Source organism: Hordeum vulgare, chromosome 2H (assembly GCF_904849725.1).
Source record: "Hordeum vulgare subsp. vulgare chromosome 2H, MorexV3_pseudomolecules_assembly, whole genome shotgun sequence".
NCBI classification, from domain to species: domain Eukaryota; kingdom Viridiplantae; phylum Streptophyta; class Magnoliopsida; order Poales; family Poaceae; genus Hordeum; species Hordeum vulgare.
In genome coordinates this window covers 17,807,946-17,824,445 of record NC_058519.1, presented here as the reverse complement: position 1 = coordinate 17,824,445, position 16,500 = coordinate 17,807,946, and the positions used below count along the sequence as shown (strand labels likewise).

At 44.7% G+C, this 16,500-nt stretch overlaps 1 protein-coding gene across 1 annotated transcript; it reads left to right on the top strand.

The window, feature by feature from the left end:
• Window positions 1-2,651: 2,651 nt before the first annotated feature.
• On the top strand, window positions 2,652-4,093 carry LOC123429254 (dirigent protein 1-like). The gene is made up of 3 exons (XM_045113309.1): window positions 2,652-2,971; window positions 3,160-3,340; window positions 3,560-4,093. Exons 1-3 carry the CDS (start codon window positions 2,688-2,690, stop codon window positions 3,878-3,880), a joined length of 786 nt encoding a protein of 261 aa, XP_044969244.1. The 5' UTR covers window positions 2,652-2,687; the 3' UTR covers window positions 3,881-4,093.
• The last annotated feature ends 12,407 nt before the right edge of the window (window positions 4,094-16,500 follow it).

The window sequence follows — 16,500 nt, the reverse complement described above, 5'->3', positions numbered from 1 at the left end:
GATTGTTGAGTAAATAGGCATTTTTCCGAGTATATTAATCCACGAAATAATAACTAGCATGGCATTGACTAGACTAATGACATACTGATCTTGAGCTAACCTAGCACATACTACGCATATAGTGGATACATCTATGCAAACAAGTAGTACTGCTAAGATAAATACGAACATGAGGATAAACGAGTCATACCCTCCAATCGGCCAGTTGGCCGTAGCAGCAGCGGCGGCGGCGGCAGTATCCTCTGCCGTCTTCTTCTCGGCTTCCTCGCGGAGACGGTCAGCTTCGCTTGGTGAAGACATGGCGATGACGAGGGCGACGCGGACGTAGACGAAGCAGACGGACGGAGGCGAGCAGTCGCGTGATCGCTCCCCAAAAACCTAATCGCCCCTCTCCCGTACAGGAACCGGAGAGGCGAGGTTTTGGAGGCCTGCTCTCTCGTCGACCGTGTACGCGGTAAACGGGACGGAGTCGCCGGTGGCAGCAGCAGCAAAAGGAACGAACGCGTGAGGCAGATGCGATCTAACAGCCACGATCCGACGTCTGGGATCGTGCCTTGTCCGTTACGTATTCTTCGAGCTCGCTCGGCTCATTCCCGCGGCGCGTCGTTACGAGGCGTGGCGAGGCGGGCGGCGGAGGAGGAGTGCGCGAGGGCACCTTCTCTTCTCACTCTCCAATAGCATGTGGAAGAGAGACCCTTATAAAGGGGTCCAAACTCTCCTCCACTAGCGGGGTGGGACTAAACTCCCACCACCTTGTCATGCCACCACCTACATGGGCCCTTGTAGATTTTTCTGAAATTCTCTAATGGGCCTAAGGCCCACCTCCAAATTTCAACATAAAAGTGAAAGGTCTTTAGTCCCAAGTTAATAGTCTCGGTTGGTGTCCAATAGGCCCTTACCAACCGGGACTATAGCCCCGTTTTCTACTAGTGGGACGGTATCACTTCACTGACCATCCTCCTTCATAGCTATGTCTGCCTCCATATCACCGTGTAGTCAGATTCAAGACCAAACCAGTTACATCCCAGCGAGAGGGCTAGCATTAAGCCCCATGTCTTAGGCAGCGAGCTTCTGCCATCTGAGCATCCTGAACAGTAGTCAGTTTTATAGTTGAGGCAACTATAAAAAACATTACTGACTCGGATGATTGCTCCAGCAGAACTATATAAATGATCATCATCAAACGAGGCACCTCACCCATTCTTTTCAGTTTTGTTGTATGCACATGAGCCTCAGAAATATTAGACGCCAACGCATTTAGGGGCATCACTATCCTGGTCGGAATGAACTGAAACTAATAAATAAGACCACCTACTTAGTACATATGTAACTCCACGGTTCAATAATTGCTCTCTGTTCTTTTGTTTTCTCTTTTATTTTTCTTACAAAAACTAAATTAGAGAATATATAAATACATGCAGTGGGAAAAATACCTACTGTTTCGCACTAAAAATGGTTGAAAAATTCTGCATTTTTGTACTATTATACATGGCATCAGTTAGCTGCTTTACCTCCCGAACATGCCGCAGAAATAGTGTATGAAGATGCTTACTTGCTACCTTACATGATTTTAAGTACGTGTGTGGCTTTTCTGATATTTGCTTTGCCAAGACAACTTATCTTATCATCTTCAGTTCCCTTAAAACAACATGGCATGAGACACTAAGCATGTCCCAAGAAGCGGTATTACCCATGTGAACAGCACAAGGTACCTACAGAAAGTATTGAGATGTGTGTTTCTTCTTTAAGCTTCACAACCATTTGAAACAGTAAGTGTTGTATGTGCGCTGCGCACACACACAAGAGCTGAAAACAAATTGATCCGCACCTTGCAGAGCTTCATAACTTTCTTTCCAGATGTTTTTAGTGACTAGTAACGTCGCATCAAGCAAATACAAGTAGTACAATGAGCACACATTAGATCTGTGCATGACTAATTAAGATGCACATAGTTGACCAAAAAACAATTTTTTCTTTGAAATAGTCGATGCTTTTGATCTATCCTGCATGACTAATTAAGATGCACATAGTTGACCAAAAACCAATTTTTTGTTTGAAATAGTCGATGCTTTTGATCTATCCTGCATGACTAATTAAGATGCACATAGTTGACCAAAAAGCAATTTTTTGTTTGAAACAGTCGATGGTTTTGATCTATCCTTCGCAGTGTGCACAGTTCATTTAATGGACCAAGCAGGCAAGCACTGACTAACCATGTGCCATCATGATGATAGAACGGTCTAGTTGCTCTTAATGATCTTCTTAGTCACGACTCAAGAACGGTATATAGTATTCCATGCATTACGGTTTAGAAGTCGTGTTTGGAAATTCTCTGAAACGTAGGTGGTTATTGATTGACTGTGAGATGGGTTAAAAAATAGCATTCACACTATACATATATATAGAAGTAGTACAACGAAGTACTAATTAGCTGGTAAGAGTAAATGAAATACGTCCTAAACCTTGTCTATTGTAAAAATGCAAGTAAATTTAACCGTGCCTTCTAAACCATGATGAAGTGAGTACTAGAAGATAGCTAGATCTTGGAACTGTATGGATCTACGACTATCTCCATCCTGGGTCCCTGGGCAAGCTAGCTACAGTTAAATACCAGCCCTCCTCATCATGCCTTCTTCACGTGACAAACACAAACCACACGCTAGCTAGTTTGATCTCCCACACTGGCCATGGCTAGTTTCGACGTCACCCCTTACAATGGTGCCTCCGTGGAAAACACTAAGATCCACTTCAAGAAGTTGTACTTGCGCCAAAACACTTCTGGACCAAACTCGAACCAGTCAAAGTTGATAGACGGCGATGTCGGCAGCGAGTTCGGGAGGACCGTCGTCACCAACTGGGCCATCCACGACGGCTCGAGCCTAGATGCCATGGTGGTGGCCCGTGCGAGAGGCCTGCACGTGAACGCCGTTGACGACCACAGCTCATTCACCATGGTTTTCGAGAGTAAGAGGTACGTAGTGATCTAAATTCTCTTATATTTCTTTACGGAGGGTGTAGTTTGCATTTGCATTTGCTTTTGCGTTGTGTAACTTGTCATATGATCCATTAGTGCTGGATTATGATTGGTTGATGCATGTGTAATTTGGTATGAGGTATGCGTGCGTGATAAATCTCTGACTATGAGTTGACGTAATACAGGTTCAAATGTTCCACGCTTGAGATAATGGGAGCAACTGCCCTGGGCCAAGGTGATTGGGCCATTATTGGCGGAACCGGCCAATTTGCAATGGCGCGCGGCGTCGTCCAAAGATTCGTGTACGAAAGATCAGATCACGGACAAGTAGTAGAGCTTGCTATCGAAGCATTCTGCCGCGCCAAGGTATCCAATGTGTTTATCTGTCCAGATTAATTTCGATGCATTTCTTTCAAGTCACAGTGCTCGATCGGTCTCATGCATGGAGGAGCCTCAGGACGTAGATGCACATTATTAGAGGTCTTTACGTTCTATAGTACTCTTTATCTGTCTGTACGAGTAATAGGCTGCAGACTTCTTAAGGGGTTGCCTAATTAACATCCTCTTGCCTCATTACATGTGCAGCTCCCATGGCCAAGGGGAGAAGATGGACCCAGGGCAGTTCTCACGGGCTTTAAACCTCAATATGACAAGCTCAAGCCCAGCCCGGCCCTGCCGGGGGTCTCAAAAGTCAAGCACAAGACCGGCCCAATATGCTTTGCAATTCCCGCGTGCTGTAAACCTAAATACCCCAAGCCCAGCTCGGCCCTGCCGACGGGCTCAAAACTCAAGCCCAAGCCCGGTCCAAAAGGCTTCGCAGTTCCCACGGGCTTTAAACCTAAATATGACAAGTCCAAGCCCAGCCCGGCCCCGCCGGCAGGCTCAAAACACAGGCCCAAGGCCTAGACCCTGGATTTTCGGGCCGAACCGGAGATGGTCAGATATAACTGTAATAAGGGTCCTGTTTTGGGCCCAATGTTACAGCGTGATGGTTAATTAGGATCCGTCATATGCCCTTGTGATCATTGGCCCTTTTTACTTCCGAGCACTTTTGTTGTCACCAGTTATGCCATTTGTGTTCCGTGAGGAATTAATAAAGTTGTTGCTGCTTGTTGTCCACACTATTTATTTATAACAGAGCAAACATAATTTCTTCTAAACTCACCTCATAAAATGTACACGGACTCATTACCATCACATGACTATATCCACTTCCCCTAAAAAGAAACATGATTAGATCCACTTTCCCTAATAAAACATGATTACATCCACTAAAAATAGTCTAACATCCCATATTAATCTAATCGGTTCTTTGTGTGGCAATTCACATTGAATGACCGCGTTGCACCCCAGAGGAAAAATACTACTCCCTCCGTGCCTAAATATAAGTCTTTTAAGATATTTCACTAGGTGTTGACATACAAAGCAAAATGACTGAATCTATACTTTAAAGTAAGTCTAAATACATTCGTATGTAGTCCTATAATGAAACCTCTAGAAAGACTTATATTTAAAAACGGAGGGAGTAGACTAGACACCACGTCCCGCATGCACGCACGTCGCTTCTTCCGGCCTCTCACATCTAGTGGCTGGCCACATCTAGCGGCCGGCCGGCAGGCGCACACCGCTCCTCCGCTGTCTCTCCTATGAGTTGGTCGCCGGCCTACCGCCCACAACGCGTCCCCTTGCAGCAGCGCCCGGCGTGCACGGCCCGCACCGCCGCATCTTCGTCGTCCGGCCTCGTCTTCACTAGTAGAAAATGGTCTTTTGTCCCAGTTCGTAAGGGGCTTGTGTCCCGGTTTTGAAACCAGGACTAAAAGGTCGTTACTAATGCCCTCGGCCTTTAATCCCACTTTTTACACTAACTGGGACAGATGGACCTCCACGTGGCCGTTGCGGCCAGGCCAGGCAGGGTGGCCTTTAGTCCCGGTTGGTGACACCAACCGGAACCAAAAGGCATCCACGCGTCTGCACCTGGCTGAAGCTGAGATTTTTTGTTTGAAAGGGACTGGTTTAGGGGTTAATTTAGGTTGTTATATACACCAACCAAGGAGCATCCATGAGCAAGCCCAAAAAATAATAATTTTATCTTTCATCCATGAGCATCCATGAGCATGCACAAAATTTTATCATGCACACCACCATCATACTTAAAAGTACATTAACAGTTCAACACTATCATACTTAAAAGGTTTACACTATAAAGATTAAATCTCCATCAGGTTCTTAAGATCTTCACTCCTGCTTCTTCACCTTCTCCTTCATCATCCTGATGCGCTTAGAGCGACGAAGCCCCAGGCCAGGTTGTGGGATGTACTCCTCTACCACAATTGGCATGGCCCTGTCGCCCAGCTGTGGGATCATCATCGCGAGGCCATCGTCGCTGCTACTTTTGCTGTAGCCAGAGTCGCTGCTACTTTTGCTGTAGCCAGAGTCGCTGCTGCCGTAGACATAGCACATGTCGCAGTACTCACTGCTCCTTCTCCCATTGCCTTGCCAAATGCAAAAAAGTTTTTTTAAAAATGGGTGTGAGACATAGCCTAATGGAGAGGCAGAAGAGACAGAGCGTACTGGCATCGTCGTCGTCCTGGTAGCGCATCCGACACATAGTCGTGTCTAACACCTTCACGGCGAACGTGGCGTTGTCGTCGTACCTGAAGACAAGGAAGTACCCGTGCCGCAGGTCATAGGCACGGACGAACTGCTTCCAGCCACGATCTAGGTACATGCTTCCATCGGTGTCGAACACCACCTCCACGTCCCACAGCTTGCGAAGCCCGTTGCCGGCCTGCCTCAGCTTCATGTTCTGTGGCCGATGGCCGTCCAACATCTTCACAAAATTGTCCAGCAGCACCTGCCTGCTGGAGGATTTCTCAAGTATAATCGTGAAGAACTCCATCTCTGAAAAGCAGCAGAAGAGACCAATTACTACCCTTTACAACATTGTCAGTACTCGCTGCTCTTGCTCCCGTTGCCTTGCCAAATGCAAAAAAAGTTTTTTTAAAAATGGGTGTGAGACATAGCCTAATGGAGAGGAAGAAGAGACGGATCATACTGGCATCGTCGTCGTCCTGGTAGCGCCTCCGACACATAGTCGTGTCGAACACCTTCACGGCGAACGTGGCGTTGCCATCGTACGTGAAGACAAGGAAGTACCCGTGCCGCAGGTCGTAGGCACGGACGAACTGCTTCCAACCACGATCTAGGTACATGCTTCCATCGGTGTCGAACACCAGCTCCACATCCCACAGCTTGCGAAGCCCGTTGCCGGCCTGCCTCAGCTTCATGTTCTATGGCCGATGGCCGTCCAGCATCTTCACAAAATTGTCCGGCAACACCTGCCTGCTGGAGGATTTCTCAAGTATAATCGTGAAGAACTCCATCTCTGAAAAGCAACTGAAGAGACCAATTACTACCCTTTACAACATTGTCATACAACATTTACAGCAACATGATCATCAGTATTAGATAGGACCTAATTAAATACCCTCTTTAAGGTAAAATAGCAGAAAACAATATAGACCCTGACTCGAGGTCGGAGGGGGGTCGATGACGGGGACGACGACGTGGATGATGGAGGGGGCTCCTAGATTTCTGCATAGTGCTCTCCAATTTTAGCATTCAAAGTAGGAGTACTTTTCCAATTTGAGCATTCAATAAGCAAAACCAAATCGTAAAATAAAGTAGTATTCAAATTAGCATGCATTCAATTATAAACAAAATTACATCATCTCTTGTCATACATATAGCATCACTAATACAGCTAGAACCGTAGCGCCCGACGGATATCGTCGCGGGCGGTGGAGACCCAAAGAGAAGGAACCATCACAGGATCATAGCTCCAGTGAGATCCCTGAAGAACCTGCCAGGTATTGTCGAACCTGCCCTCCAACGCAAACATGTAGCGACGGACGTGCTCGTCCTCCTCGGTGACACGGTGACGTACCACCTCCACGGTGTCCGGAAGCCTCGGTACCGTCACTGGCCCACGCGACCGCCATCAAACAAGGATCGGGTCAACAACGGGCTGGCTCCTCACCAACCTACGCCCCCCGGAAGATAGCACCTCCCAATACCAGCCGGGCGGAGCCCAGTCCCGGACATGGCCCCTCTGATCAAGCAGGTGTCCTCCACCGAGTCGACGACGAGGATGCGGGATAGGCATCGTAAAATGAACTAAAAAAATAAACTAGTTCTATTAATATTCTTGCTAAAAATAAACTACTTCTTATATCAGCGTGTTTCTAAAAATAAATAACAAATTACCAGATCACATCATTTTAAAATACGGGATAGGCATATTATATCATCATAAAATGAACTAAAAAAATAAACTAGTTCTATGCGGGATAGGCATATTATATAAGCATATGGTAGTATGACTACCACATCACCACATTTTAAAATACGTGATTTTGAGACATGGACATAGTCTTTTATGATAAAACCTTGGACAATCCTTCTTATATCAGCGTGCTTCTAAAAATAAATAACAAATGTATCTCAACACAAATGTAATGAAAATTTTCACAATATAGGTGATGATGCTTACGATGACTTATTGGTTAGGGTATGGCTATGAAAAGGGGTCCATCAGATTCACAAAACATATGGTTTCATTTTTGGGAGATTTTTTGATATATTTTTCAAACATATTGTGCCTTTAATATGCAATAACTATAGTCAAGAGTTCCAAGACTATGGTACATTAGCATTGCATATCTAGTTTCCTAGAAACAAACATTGTATTGCTTGCTACTGCATTCAAGAATAACCAGTTATAGACTAGTTGCTTAATCTAAGAAAATAGATAATCGAATGGTCGTGAATTTTTCCATTGGGTAACAAGGAAATAAAATATATGAAGACTTCATTTTCTTATGTGGGTGTGGAACTTCCAAGCCTTTTCTCGAATAAGATGAACACTTGAGAGGCTCATTTTAGTACAAAATTGTATCCAAAAATATGTATACTTATTTTTATTTTTGTATTCTAATCAACAGATTATTGTGTTATAAATCAAAAATTAAAAACAATAAATCAAAAAAAAGAACATAGCCATGGCGGCGGCGGGTCACATCGGGGGCGGCCGGGGCGACGGCGTGGGTGGCGAGGGTGACGACGATGGCGGCGGGGGGCGGAGGGCGAGGGCGACGGTGACGGGCGACGGCTCAGGGGCGGCGGAGGGCGACGACGACGGCGGCGGGGGGCGGAGGGCGACGACGATGGGCGACGGCGTGGGCTCGGGGGGCGGAGGGCGACGGGCGACGGCGACGGGGGCAGCCTCGCGGCGCCATGGATGAGCTCGCGACGTCGTCAGGTGGGGGGCAATGGTGGCGATACCAATCTGAAAATTTCAAGTGCTGGCTTATATAGCAAAGGCCTTTGGTCCTGGTTGGTGCCACCAGCCGGGACCAAAGGCCTCTTTTTAGCAGCCCAAAGGGTGGGAAACACAGACCTTTGGTCCCGGTTAGTGGCACCAACCGCGACAAAAGGGGGCATTAGTCTCGGTTGGAGCCACCAACCGGGACCAAATGTCTCTTTTCAGCAGCCCGAAGGGCGGGAAGCAGAGGCCTTTGGTCCCGGTTGAAGTCACAAACCGGGACTAAAGGCATGTGCCTGCCACAGCCGCGATGCTCCTCTCTAAAGTCACGAACCTGTTTATAAGTTCCGCCGCGGCTGCAACATCGAGCTCCTCTCTAAAGCACGCATGTGGGCCTAAAAGAGAAAATAGATACGAATTTAAAGACAAAATTCAACCTAAATTCAAAGTGCTAGTTACTTAGTTAAGCTAACTAGTACTTTGAATTTAGGTTGAATTTTCTCTATAAATTCACATATATTTTTTCCATTATTTTTGTTTGTTTTTTTGCTTTATTTTTTCTTTTGTTTCTACTTACGACTAATTTTTTATTTTTTGGCACCAACCAGGACCAAAGGGCGTGTGCTGGCTCGGTGCGGTGTTATGTTTAATATTTTTTTCTAGTTTTTTTCTTTGTTTTTTGTTCCTATTTACTTATTTATTTTCTTTTATGATAATTCTTTTGCCATTAAAGTTTGTAACAAAATTCTAATTACTTATTTACTTTCTTTTATGATAATTCTTTTTGCTATTAAAGTTTGTAACAAAATTCTAATTACTTATTTATTTTCTTTTATGATAATTCTTTTTGCTATTAAAGTTTGTAACAAAATTCTAATTACTTATTTATTTTCTTTTATGATACTTCTTTTAGTCCGGACTTCTTGTTTTATTAAAGTTTATTTTATTTTATTTGGTTTCTACTTACATCATTAATTTTCATCCCTTTCTGACTTTATATGTTATTTTTCATGCATTTACTGATTATTTTGAGCTATAAGACCCTGAAATTGAAAAACATTTCAAATGAACTCTGAAAAGGTTGAAATTTGGCATGGTATCATCATTTCATCAACATAGCATATGCAAGAAAGTTGAGAGGGTTATGGCAAAAACTGGATTCACTTCGTGTACAAAACGGACAATCTCTTTCGAAGTATCATGATTTCATACGAAAACTTGCCTGTTAGAACAGGCATTTCAAATGAACTACGAAAAAGTTGAAAGTTGGCATGGTATCATCATAATAGTTGTGGAGAAAGTCTTCAATTTTTCTTCGCTTGTGTCCTTTCCTTATTGCACCGTAACCATGGATAATCTTCATCATTTATCAGGATGGTTGGGTCAGCCTTGACTTTGAAGGGAGGAATTTCATGAAACTTTTCATAATCTTCGGACATGTCTGTCTTGCCCTCACTCCCAAGATGTCCCTTTTTCCTGAAAGAACTATGTGGCGCTTTGGCTCATCGTATGATGTATTTGGTTTCTTATCTTTTCTTTTTCTCGGTTTGGTAGACATGTCCTTCACATAGATAACCTGTGCCACATCATTGGCTAGGACAAACGGTTCATCAGTATACCCAAGATTGTTCAGATGCATTGTTATCATTCCGTACTATGGGTCTACCTGTACCCCGCCTCCTGACAGATTGATCCATTTGCACTTAAACAAAGGGACCTTAAAATCATGTCCGTATTCCAGTTCCCATGTGTCCACTATGTGACCATAATATGTGTCTATTCCCCTCTCGGTTGCTGCATCAAAGCGAACACCGCTGTTTTGGTTGGTGCTCTTTTGATATTGGGCGATCGTGTAAAATGTATTCCCATTTATCTCGTATCCTTTGTAAGTCAATACAGTTGAAAATGGTCCCCTGGACAACGAGTACAACTCAGCACAAACAATGTTCTCACCTCTGAGACGTTTTTGCAACCAACTACTGAAAGTCCTGATGTGTTCACTTGTAATCCAGTCGTCGCACCGCTTCGGGTGTTTGGAGCGCAGACTGTTCTTGTGTTCATCGACATACGGGGTCACCAAGGTAGAGTTCATTAGTACTGTGTAGTGTGCTTGAGACCAAGAATATCTGTCCCTGCATATTATTGAGTCCCCTCCAAGCGTGCCTTTTCCAGTCAGTCTCCCCTCATACCGCGATTCAGGAAGACCTATCTTCTTAAGGCCAGGAATGAAGTCAACACAAAACCCAATGACATCCTCTGTTTGATGGCCCATGGAGATGCTTCCTTCTGGCCTAGCGCGGTTACTGACATATTTCTTTAGGACTCCCATGAACCTCTCAAAGGGGTACATATTGTGTAGAAATACGGGGCCTAGAATGACAATCTCGTCAACGAGATGAACTAGGACGTGCGTCATGATATTGAAGAAGGATGGTGGGAACACCAGCTCAAAACTGACAAGACATTGCACCACATCACTCCTTAGCCTTGGAATGGTTTCTGGATCGATCACCTTCTCAGAGATTGCATTGAGGAATGCACATAGCTTCACAATGGCTAATCGGATGTTTTCTGGTAGAAGCCCCCTCAATGCAACCGGAAGCAGTTGCGTCATAATCACGTGGCAGTCATGAGACTTTAGGTTCTCAAACTTTTTCTCTGTCATATTTATTATTCCCTTTATATTTGACGAGAAGCTAGTCGGGACCTTCATACTAAGCAGGCATTCAAAGAAGATTTCCTTCTCTTCTTTGGTAAGAGCGTAGCTGGCAGGACCTTCATACTGCTTTGGAGGCATGCCGTCTTTTTCATGCAAACGTTGCAAGTCCTCCCGTGCCTTAGCTGTATCTTGTGTCTTCCCATACATGCCCAAGAAGCCTAGGAGGTTCACGCAAAGGTTCTTCATGACGTGCATCACGTCGATCGAAGAGCGGACCTCTAGGTCTTTCCAGTAGGGTAGGTCCCAAAATATAGATTTCTTCTTCCACATGGGTGCGTGTCCCGCAACGCCACTCGGAAAAGATAGTGCGCCGGGATCCTTTCCGAAGATTACTTTTAAATCATTGACCATAGAAAGTACATGATCACCGTTACGCATGGCGGGCTTCTTCCGGTGATCTGCCTCGCCTTTGAAATGCTTGCCTTCCTTTCGACATTGATGGTTGGTCGAAAGAAATCGACGATGGCCCAGTAAAAGTGTGTTATATCAACTAGAGGGGGTGAATAGGAGATTTTCAGAATTTCATCACTGAGAAAATTCCTTGAAATTCCTCACTGATAACTAACTTACATCGGAAACAACAAAGGATCAGAAGTGCAAAGTATCACTACAACAGTTTTCAAGGTAAAGAATATGAAAAACAGTTTGCACAGTATGCAGGCACGGAGAAAATAGATGAGGATTAACTCGCGTGAAGAATTTGGGGTTGAGGAATTTCAGAGAAAGTCTTCAGCAAATTCTTCAAAGTGATAGTGAAAATCATCAACATATAATCTGAGGAATGTAAGGAGTTGAAGAAATAGAACCCGTTTCACAGTGAAGACAGTGGTTGATGATCCAGTTCCAACTGATGTGACAGTTGTACATCTGGTTTGGAGCGGCTTGGTATTGAAACCAAAGGACACACAGTCCCGGGAGACATAGTCCCTACCGTATTCTCCTTGGGCTAAGAACACATAGTCCTCGCCCAACACTCGTGGTAAGTCTTCAGGACAGACTTCCAAACCCTCACAAACTTTGTCACCTAGCGATCCACAATTGACTGCTGGATTGCTCTAGACCATGACGCCTAACCGTCTGGAGGACGCATAGTCCTCAAAGGTAAAAGGCTTTGGTCCCACACGGGAGCAACTGCTTCAGTGATGCTCAATCACTTGGTTTTCGGTTTGTGGTTTGGTGTTTGGGGTATTTCCTCACTGATGAATTACTCTCGAAGACTCTGAGGAATTTGGGTTGCTCATATGACAAGTGTCAGTTTCTAATGGAGCAGCCAACCAGCTAATGGTTGTGGGGGCGGCTATTTATAGCCTGGGAGCATCCCGACATGATTTGACATTAAGGCCCTTAAATAATATGACCATTGGTATGGATAAGACCAATGATGTGGCGTGACTATCGGTAACGGTCGGGACCCTCAACTGTGAGAGTGCTCATGTCTCTCATATTCCTCACTTGAGGCTTTTGGTAGGATTAGGCTTGGGTTGAGCATCATGAGGAAATTCATTCTGAAGTGTTACTTCGACCCCCTTTAAAAGTACGGTGTTCCTATTACTCAAGTGTGAAGAAAATAAAACAGAAAGGATAAATCTTCATGCTTCAAAGTCTTCAGATTGATTTTCTTCAGGACACACCGAATTCCTCAATTTCAATATCTTCATGAGGAATATCAATTTTATCGCAAATTCTTTGCGATTCAATTCTTCATCTTCAGACCAATTTCTTCAGCCGAAGATATACATTTTTAGGGGTCGATATTCATCGAATACTTCAAACTCCTCAGCAACTTATAGATCCCGTGTACACTCATGAACACATTAGATACTTAACCTATAAGTCTTCGAACCACCAAAATGACTAAGGGTCACTAGATGCACTTACAATCTCCCCCTTTTTGGTGGTTGATGACAATTAGGTTAAGTCTTCAACGGGGATAAAAATATGAAGTGTAAATACTCATTTGAGGAATTTGAAATCAAGATTCAGAGAGACTCCCCCTGAAGATGTGCATATCTTGAGGATTTTTCTTTTCACAGCAAATGCACATTGATGATTTATATCATGGAGATCTCCCCCTGAGTCTTGTAAATCATGCATACATACGACATATAGTATGAAGAAATTGAGGATGCATGATGACAAATGGTATCTGACGAATTCCAGCATGCGTGTATTAAAATTTTGAGGAATAAGCATGCGAAGAAAAACGTCAAAAGCGTCAGAGTACCATCGGGCTTCAGTTACAACTCATTAAATAAAACACTTCAGAAGAGCCAAGAGTTTGTCACTTAAATAAAGTTTATAAGCCCCCAAAATATCCCGCATGAAGACTAACTCTCAAGTTTCTCCCCCTTTGTCATCAAGTGACAAAAAGGGACACCCATGAAGACTCTCACTTCTTGGCAGTTGAGGAAGACGCGTGAGGATTCTTGGATGCAGACTTCCTCCTTGGACCAGTGGCAGTATCTTGTTGATCTTCATCAGATTCAGCAGTGCGGAATGAAGAAAACGAACTGTCCTCAAGGTCTGGAACTGGGATTGGCCTGAATTTCTTCTTTGGTTGCCACGACGAGTCGAAGTCCTGCACAAAATCCAATTCTTCAAGTTTTGGTGGAGTCTTCAAATGAGCCAGTGTGGCCCAGGTGCGATCAAAAACCTCATGAAGATAATGATGGTTAAGCTTCACAACATTCTGCGTTTCATTGAGGGTTTTCACAATGGCGCCGAACTGGCATTTGACCCACTTGTGATTCCGATCCACCTTTTGGTGAAGACTGAGAAGAAGCTCTCTGGTATTCATCACCCTTGGAGCAACTAGACTTGGAGGATGGGTTTCAGTGTCATCCCATGATGAATAAGCATCTGGCTCTCGGAACTGGCCATCAAGGGGCCGACTGCCTCCATCAATGATAGACTTGCCTTTTCCTTCAACAGGCTCGAAAGTCTTCTTGTTGACCCTTAGAGGAGGCATATAACTGATATGATTGTTGAAATCAGCGTGATAGTTGATGCATGACCTGTGTCTGATGAATCTCATGATCCATGGAGCGTAAATCTTCAGGTCAAACAGGGCCATAGCATTTTCTGCCAGAGTCCTCAAGAAAAAATCATGGATGTTGATGGGAATGCGATGTGTGATGTTGAAGAGGATATTCTTCATGATGCCTACGACGTCTTCTTCACCATCATGGCCCTTGATTGGCGCAAGAACGCTGCATAGGATTCTGTAAACCGTCCTATGTTCATACTTCAGCTCATGGACCAAGAAGGTTGTTCTTGGGGGTTGCCCTTTCGCCAAAGGCTTCATGAGGACTTCCATCAGCTTGTTTGCCAGCTCACATTCATCGTACAACTTTACTGCCCACTCTGAGGGAATTGACACCGGAAGTTCACGCAGCAGCTCATTGGCAGGAGCTTTGAAGTGTGTGTTCTGCGTCATCCAATCCAGCACCCAAGTGTTGATGTCTGTTGGATCTGCAGAGATGTGCATAGTGGCATAGAATTGAAGAACAATGTCACTGTTCCAATCGCAGATATCTGAGCACATGGGTAGCAGTCCTGCTTCATGAAGAACGTTGAGGACTAGAGCAAAGCATGGAATTTCTTCAAGCTCAACATGAGGAATATGCCTGTGCTGGAAAAACTTGTTTCTTCCACACATCACAGATGCATAGTAGTTGAGCTGTGTCCTTGTCCAAAACTTCACATGCCTGATGCGAGGCTTGTCATAGGGATTTTCTCCGATGAAGAACATACGTTCTTCAAAGAAGGATTCCTTTTGAAACTTTGGCCGCTTGGAGAACGGCTGACGCTGCATTGGCTAAAGATTTTGTGGCTTGCCTTGAGGAGAGACAGTCATGGCAGTTTCTGGATTGAAGACGACAAGAGCATTCTCTAGATCTGGTGCATTGCCCTCACCATGTTCCTCAGGATGAGGAATTTCATTTTCTTGTGCTTCAGGCTGAGGGGCATGCTCTGGTTGAGGAATGTCATCAACGGGAGCTTTGGGTTGAGGATTTTTCTCTGGAGGAGGAATTGGTTCATCCTAAGCCTCAGGTTGAGGATTTTGCTCAGGAGGAGGAATTGGGTCATCCTGAGTCTCAGGTTGAGGATTTTGCTCAGGATTTTGAATTTCATCAGGCCGAGGAGTTTCACTTTTTCTTCCTCAGCTTGAGGAGCTTGCTTGGTGGAGGAGCCAGATTCATCAGCTGGTGCAGCTGATCCTTGAGCAGTTTCTTCAGGAGGAATGAAGGTCTGAGGAGTGTCATCAATTCGAATTTCCTCATCAGTGTGTTCCTCAAACTCAGCATTCTTCATTTCCTCATCATCTTGTTCTTTGTCTACGCTGTCGAAGGAAGTCATCTCATAAGATGGAGCAACGTTGAGAGGCACAGGATCCAGAGGTGCATTTTCTTCAAGAGCTTTGAGGCGCTTGGCCTCAGTGGATTCTTCTTCTGAGAAAGCTTTTCTCTTCGTGGCTTCCTTTTCAGCAGCTCTAGTCTTCTTCACGTCTGATGCAGACGGAGTCATTTTCTTCACCTTTGAAGCTTTTGGTGAAGGCGTTTTCTCAGCTGAAGTAGTGTCATCAGCTGGAGCAGAGTCATCAGCTGTCTTAGAAGCAGCTGGAGCAGTTTTACCAGATGTAGCAGAGTCATCAGCTGGATTTTCCTTGGCTATTTCCTCAATAGCAGGTTCATGAGCACGACTTTCTTGAGGGATTTCCTCAGCATGAGCAGTTTCATCAGCCGGTTCTTCAATTAGAGGCTGAGGTGTTGGTGCTGGAGGGGAAACCTTCTTGTTGTAATCATCAACTGCGTCAGTGGCAAATTTGATGAAATTGTTTTTGAGACTTTGACGATCAGAGAGCTTAGTGTACTTATCAGTCAAAGTCTTCAATTCAGCCTGTGTGGATACAAGTGCATCAGGCGTCAAGTTGAGGAGATTCTGTCTGAGGAATTTGTCCTTTTTGAGCTTTGCAACCTTACCCTGTTTGGCTTGCTGCTCTTTCCACTTGGCCTCGTTGATGAATGTGGCCACCATGTGGCTGATGCCTGGGGGAAGCTTCAAATCATCGATTGGAGTGTTGGGTCCTCATACCAGATGTCTATGTAATCCAGGAGGACTTTTGGGTCCATAGCCAGAGGAATGGAGCTGCCAGAAGCTTGAGCTACCCTCTCATGCTTATTCCTGATGATGGCTTGCAGAGTATCATCATCAAATTCATCACTACCTTCTGATGCAGAAGGAACTTTGATGATTTTTCTTGGGCTTGGTCTTGTTCCTCTCCGAGAAGTCACCTTAGTCTTCAGGGGAGTCGGTGAAGACTTTGTCTCGGAGCTTGTTGCAGACGGGACTGAGACAGTGGGCAGTTGCTTCACTATTTGCTTATGTTCTGGCTTTGAAGCCTTTGGTGGTGCTGAGGGTTTTGGAGCCGATGCTGGTGCAGCTTTCTGAAGCATTTTCTCTTGAGGCTTTGAAGCCTTTGGT